At 51.5% G+C, this 7,285-nt stretch overlaps 1 protein-coding gene across 1 annotated transcript in view; it reads right to left on the bottom strand.

Moving 5' to 3' along the window:
* SSU72 (SSU72 homolog, RNA polymerase II CTD phosphatase) overlaps nt 1-3,011 on the bottom strand; it is a 15,567-nt gene extending 12,556 nt beyond the window's left edge. The window contains exons 1-2 of the mRNA XM_013005334.2: nt 3,004-3,011; nt 2,633-2,776 (exon numbers count right to left, since the gene is read on the bottom strand). Of these exons, the coding sequence (XP_012860788.1) occupies nt 2,633-2,776; nt 3,004-3,011 (152 nt within the window). The remainder of the gene's footprint in view (nt 1-2,632; nt 2,777-3,003) is intronic.
* Between the last annotated feature and the right edge of the window lie 4,274 nt (nt 3,012-7,285).

Below are 7,285 nucleotides of genomic sequence, written 5' to 3'. Positions count from 1 at the left end.
ATAATTAATAAACCACTAATAAAAATCAATTATCCAATTTTATAATCACAGTATCAATTCTAGTAATCATAAAGGTGGGCAGAAAAGGCTGCATATTGCTTGATTCTATTCTATGCATGTTTACATAGATACATCTACAGACAAGAACTAAAGGGGTCACCTGGAGCTGGGGGCGCACATGGAAGATGATTAAAATGTTTTAAAAAATTGACTGATGGCTGCATGGCCTTGCAAATATGAGTGAATTATATGGCATGTGGATATCATCTCACTAAAGCTGTTAGCAGGGAGCGCAGGCAGACTCAGCTGCAACCCAAGAGCTGCCCGGGGAGCCCAGCAGCCAGCCCTCTGCAGGAGCCGCGATGACGGGGCAGACCTGCTCGGCCCTGTAGGGTTTCTGATTCGGACCTGACTCGAGTACTGGGCAGAGCTGTCATCAAAACAGAGTTTCCCCTCATGGACCAGAGGTACTTCCTGTCTGTCAGGGAATCTGCATTTTCCACCCTTGGTCCACATGTGCATACCGTTTTAACAGAAGATTTCCATAAAGAAAATGGAAACTATGAACTACCCCAGTCTAGTTTCACCAACCAGGGTTAGAGTACAATCCAAGTGCAGTCTTAGGTAGAGGCCCGCCCCCAGCAGACTGCTCTGGAGAACCCCAGGCTCAAGAGGGCAGTGAGAGCATCTCTTGAGTCTTGTGTGGCTGACTTCCCCAGCAACTGGGGAGGACAAGTGAGGCCAATGCCACACCCAGAAGAGATGAGGCCGGGCCTGCACAGCCGCACCTCTCCCTCAGTGACATGTGCACACGTGTTCACACAGCAGACTCCACCCCACCCCACCCCCCACCCCGCAAGCACTCACATGGACACAATTCACATTTTTTTCCTTGACAGATTGGACACCTACCGAAAGACCACCTACCTCTAGAAAATCACCCTACAAAGGAGATTCTGAATTCCCCTTCTTCCTGCATTGCCTGGGATAGGGAGACCACCCACTCCAACTCCCATACGGCTAGCAGCTGACTGCTACCGCAGGCCGGGGCCCTTTGATGGAGAGTCATCCTTTTTTACAGAGTTGCTAGCAGCCCTGACATAGGAGAACCTTGTTTACAGGTGTGGCATCACAGGTGTCAGTCACCTGCCATGTTCATTCCACCCTGTCTCCCTAGGCACAGTGTTGAAAGAGCGGGCCGGACCTAAACACAGGGCCATCTTCCAGAGCCGATGGACACAAGGGGCTCTCACTCACCAAGGTCTCAGCTAAATGGGGAAAAGCCGGGGGGAGACGAGACCCAATACCTTTCACCCAGGGACACGAGAGCCCAGGCTGCCATCCCTCTACTCAGGGCAGCATCCCACCTGCAGGGCTAAGGGCCACTGGGGCAGGGGGCACAGGATACACTCACTCCTGGGTTCCCCTTGTGGGACCATAGCTCTTCCCCTGGCTCCCATTCTCACACCGGCACCTGCTGCCAGAGCCCCATCTGGCCTTGGACTCCGAACCCCACCACCTCCTAGGGCCCCTGATGGCACGGGTCCAGTCACAGAAGAGTAAGTGAAATAGCACCATCCTGTCCCAACACCCCACCCTACAGGGGTCTGAGCAGCAGAGGGAGGAGAGCACGGAGGGCACACGGGGTCAGAAACTCTCCCAGTTTAGGAGGGTCCAAGGCCATGCCTGGCTACCTAAATAATCTACAGATGTCCAGAGAACATAGTGAGTTTATTGAAAATGGCAAGAGTGGCCACATGAGAAGGTAAGACTGCATGTTTACATTCCTCCCCTCGGCTTGGGCCCACCTTGAACACTAAGAGCAAGTCCAGGGGTTTAGGATGAACGTGGAGACCCCATGAGGCGCCCCAGCCAACCTCAGAGCTCCAGTCAATTTTATCATGACACATCTACGTGTCACATTCAGAAAAACACTCAAATATATATTTGAATACACACACACACACACACATACATATATACACCTTTTCTTTTCACATCAATCTTAAATAGCAGATTTGGTCTGTTTTAACTATTCCTGGAATTATGTAAAATCCTCTCAATTTATGAGCCACAGGAACTACGGAAGCTAGGCAACTGGCTCACCCTCCCTCTTCATCAGATCCCTCTACAAACAGAATCTGGGAAGCACGTGCACAACTGGGCCCCGTGTGGGCCAGCGCATGAGCACGCACGGAGGCAGGCCTGCCCTGTGCAGAGGAGCTAAGACAGCCCTGCAGAGTGGCGGTCCCTGATCTCCTCCTCTCAGTCTGCAACCCCATCAGACCCCCTGCATAGCTGACTGCACCAGCGGGGGTCTTCACCATTCTTGCACCTCAGGAGGCCCACGCCCAGAAAAATGGCCCTAACCCTGGGAAGGTCCTGTAAATGAGCGCAAGAAGAGAAAGGGGGGTTTGAGGATAAAGTAAATCTCTCTCAAAAAAAGAAAGAGGAAGAGGGAGCAAAGTGTTGTATCAGCACATGCACCATGACTCAGCAAATGAGGAGTGCTTCTGCCGCCTCCCTCTTCGCCAAAGACACCTGCCTACAACTAATGCCAGGGCGGGGCATCCGTCGCACAGGACCCCTCCGGAGATGACCACAGAGCTTAAAGGGCCACCCTCGGGGATACAGTTCTTTGTCTTTCCTAAGAAGATCGCTGTACATCTGATCATAGGTGGTTTTGAAATCGTAGACGTTCGGCTTGTCTGGGGCTGGTCCCGGGAGCTTCACATGGGTCCCCGTCCCGAAGGATCGCACACTGAATCCACGTTTGCTGGAAGACACAAAAGAGAGCCATAGTTGGATTAAATGAGACACAATGTTTATAACTTAATTTTAAACATTACTTTTATTCAAAGCTAAGAGTTCGAGAAAGCTGGGGAAACCCACCCCAAAGGAAGATGAAGGACCTGTCTCACTGCAACACAGAATTAGAACATTCCACCTAGAACTTCCCACCTCAGCAGTGGGGCTGTCTAACCTAGAGCCTAGCCTTCCTACAGCATCATGTTCACTGGTTTCTAAGAGTGACAGAATGTTCAAGAATCCCTCAGCACAGGGAACCCCAGTCCTCGACTTCCCAGGGTCTGGGGAAGCATCTCTTCATCAGGAACCAGACTACACACGTCACCAGAGCCCCCCTGTGGACCTGCAGGTGCCCATTTGGCTATGAGCATGAAGTCTGCTAAGACCACCAGAAGAGTAGGCTCAGACGAAGGACAACCAGCGGCAGTAACTGCGGTCTATGCGCTCATAACTTAGCAAAATTAAGTTAACGAAACTGACCACAAGTGTTTCCTGCTAAACTGGGAAGCCAGTGCGGGCAGTACAAGGCAGGCTTTCCTGGAGAGGGGGATGAAATGTGGCCTGAATGTGACAATCTGACTTGGGGGGAAACACACACACTAGTCTATCAGAAGAAAGGTGCCCCCCCACATGGGGCTTTAAAATGCAAAGACTCCGCTTCCTCAAGTCACTACAGTAGCCACCCATCCACTCCAGAAGTCACAGTTAACATGCAAGTCAGCTGGGTGGGAAAGTCTTTCAGACAGCCAAGATGGCAACCCTGTAAAGTATTAGATGTGTCTAAATAAAAAAGACGGCTTATGCTAATTTCATGTTTACACACAGGGCAAATGTCCTACTGTAGATAGGACAGCCCCAGAACAATCATTGGCTCAAACATGCTATGGTAGAACAGATATATCTAGTATGACCACCAATCCCAAAGAAGAGACAAAGGCATGGCCATAAAGTCCTCAGGAAAGGAATGGCCCTTAAGCACACACAGACAAGGCAGGCTCCATCTCTCTCCCTGTCAAGGAAGAGAAATGCAAAGCAGACACTCCTCTCCACCTGCTGTCTGGAGACCCTTCCCTCAGGTGTGTCTATGGTTTGGCTCGCTCCCACTAAAGTGCTGGTGCACCAATGGGTCGGGGGTGGGGGTGGGGGGGTTGTCCATCGGTCCTGGTCCCTGCTGGGTCTCAGCACCAGCAGCAGTGTGCCAGTCACTGCCTGTAAATTTGCAGTCGCTGGGCTGTGGCGCCATGGCTGACACGTGTAACTGGAGGGCAGCACCCAGCAAATGACAAGTGCACATCCTCTCTGACCTAGAAAACCACGCAAGGGCATACCTGCAGGTGCGTGTATGAAACAGCCACAGGTGAGGAGGCACACAGCTGCACAAGAGGCCGGAAATATGTTCCCATGGAGCAGGACACCGTGTGACTCCGAGACCAAGGGGTGGCAGACACCCAGAAGTGGAGCCACCTTTAGGTGGCAAAAGCACATGTGGAAGCTGTGTGGCCCCTCACTGGCTGACACAGGACTTCCTGCTCACAGGGCGTGTCCTCCGAGGACAGCAAGGGCACCCAATAGCTGCCTTGTCCAGATCCTGCACACAAAACAGCGTCTTTACGCTTGATCTTAGCCAAAAGTCCAGTGGTAAAAGCTAGTCCACAGTATATGCAGAGGCAGACAGACATGCATATACCAGGCTCTGATCTACATCTAGTCAACGTTAGCCATCTCAGCTAGAGTATTCTGTGATGGAAAAGGCGGTCTGTCTAGCCACGCCCTGTCACATGCCTCTCCCCACCAGCACCACAGACAGAACACAGAATCTTGGTTAACAGTCAAGAAAACAGAGTCCCCCAATTGTGCAAAGCCATCAAAAACACAAGTGCCCAGGTTTGGTGGTAACTTCAGGAAAAGTGAGGCAGGGGCAGCGGGCGAGTTAGCTAGGGCTGGAACAGAACTCAGTCTCAGTGCAGCAAAGTGGGGGCGCCTTGACCAGGTTGGTCAAGAGGTACCCACAGACCCATTTCCACAGCAACTATAAAAATGTACAGTACTTGGTATGACTGAACGATTGAACTGTATGGTATGTAAATTACATGCCCCCAAAGAGTAAAGCAGCTTTGTCTGGCAAAAGAGCCGAGATGGAGGCATCCTTCCAGATAACGTGGGGCGGCCCCAGATAACGTGGGGCGGCCATCTGCGCAGCCCTGCCCTGGGGGTCCACAAAACCAACCCACCCGAGCCAGCACACGGCACACTTGGAGGATGAGGGCTGCATCTACCTCACAGGCCCCAGCCTGAGGCACGATTCCCACCCGGACACACCACTGAGTGCTCAGGAGCCCCGCCGCCAGATCCTGCCACGAGTGGGTGATGACGCTGGGCAGCAGCAGCCCACCCGCTCCTAGAGGAGTGCTGCCTGCCAAGGCAGATTTTTTAATCAGGCATTTTACTGGGGACTCTTACAGCTCTTATTGCCACCCATACATCAATTGTATCCAGCACATTCGTACATACACGTCGGCATCATTTTCAAAACATTTTCTTTCAACGTGGGCCCTTGGTATCGACTCCTTTTTTTCCTCTCCCTCCTTCACCCTCGTGAACACGATACATTGCTTCCATATCTTACACGGACCGCTATCTCCTTTCACCCAGTTTCTGTTGTTCATGTCCCTCTGGTTGGGGGTGATATTTCGATCACTGTGATTGGTTTCCCTTTTCACCCCCCCACCCTCATGGTATCGATACTCCCATTACTGTTCCTGAGGGGTTTATCTATCCTTGATTCTGTGTGTCAAGAGCTCTTATCTGTACCACTGGACATGCTCTGGTCTAGCCAGATTTGTAAGGTAGAACTGGGGCCATAATAGTGGGAGGGAGGAAGCATTAAAGAACTAGAGGAATGTTGTGTGTGTCATTGGTGCTACCCTGCACCCTAGCTGGCTCATCCCTTCCTTGTGACCTTTTATGACTGGGATGCTCAATTGTCTACCAATGAGCTTTGGATCTCCACGCCAACCCCCCTCAGTTCCCCTTGATGATTGTTTGTTTTGGGTCTTCTGATGCCTGCTAACTGATCCCATCAACACCTCAAGATCACACAGGCTGGTGTGCTTCTTCCATGTGGCCTTTGTTGCTTCCCTGCTAGATGGCTGCTTGTTTAATGTCAAGCCTTTTATGCCCCAGATGCTATATTTTGTAGTAGTAGGGCACCATCAGCTTTCTTCACATTAGCTTATGTACCCATTTTGTCTTCAGCAATGGTGTTGGGAAGGTGAGCATCACATAATGCCAGATTATTAGAACAAAGTATTCTGCATTGAGGGAGGGCTTGAGTAGAGGCCCAATGTCAGTCTGCTACCTTAATGCTTAACATATAAATATGTACTTCAGATCCACATCCGGTAGTCATTCGTTAGTATATTTACATAGTTTATACCTCTGTAAATGTCTTTTGGGAGGCAGTTTTCTAAAATTATTTCAGATCTAGTGCCCCCTCCGTCCCTGACCACCCTGATCGCTTTGTGCACTTTGCCCAGTCAGACAAACCCACATTTCTCCTAACATAGAAAAAAGGCACAACCACAGCTGCCTGAACTTTTTATGCGCCCCTTACTCTATGCTGAGGATGCCTGCTGAGAGGACCCAGGGTCCCTTGTCACCACCTCCACTGTAAGGTGTCCCTAGTCCTAATCTGCTGCCCCCACACTGTTCATCCTTCCCTGGGGCAACAGTCTCTGAGACAGACCAGATCTCCTAAACCAGCAGAGAGAAGCGTGCTCCACTTCACACGCATACTGCGGCCCACCCGCAGAGCAACTGGAGTGTGCACACCTGTGGACGAAACTGAGCAGCCTGAGAGTGTAGGTTCCCCCACCCCCCCACTCTGGGTGATGAAGGGCCATGGGGGCATGAATTCCAGATCAAAGGGTCAGTAAGCACAGGCACATCCACTGTCCCTTTAACCTATGCCCAGGGCTGGCGAGGTATCCTCGGCTTCATCAGTGTGGCTCTAGCTCTGCCACTGTCTCCCCATTAACAGTCAAACCAGAGTGCCCAGTGCCCAGGTACTGTGATGCTTGTTAGCACTGGGGTTGATAAAACAAGTGAACTGCCTCTGATTCGGTAGGGAGGGAGGCCAGTGAAAAGGGAAACCAGGAAGTCCTTTTTGTGAGGTTGCGTGCAGTAATGTGGAGCAGGCGGGCCGGGCAGAAGCCTCTCCCAGGAGATGAGTGAGGGGAGGAGGAAGATGTTCCTGAGTAGAAGGGAGTGGGCATCCAGAGATGCAGTGGGCAGGCACAGGGCGGTCCAGCTGCTGGAGGAACAGCAAAGAGGCCAGAGAGGCTCCCACGGCAGAGGCAGGTGGTGCCTGAAATGAGCCAGGAAGGAGCCACGCCATCAACACCATAACAGCCACTTGACTTGGGAATCCCTTGGCTCAATAGAAATTTTGCCACCTGGCAGAGCAGGTCTCCACTTA

This window comes from Echinops telfairi, unplaced genomic scaffold (assembly GCF_000313985.2).
Source record: "Echinops telfairi isolate 266 unplaced genomic scaffold, ASM31398v2 ScPeMD7_7457;HRSCAF=8495, whole genome shotgun sequence".
NCBI lineage: Eukaryota > Metazoa > Chordata > Mammalia > Afrosoricida > Tenrecidae > Echinops > Echinops telfairi.
Note: the sequence above shows the minus strand (reverse complement) of the source record. Positions and strands in the feature narration are given on the sequence as shown.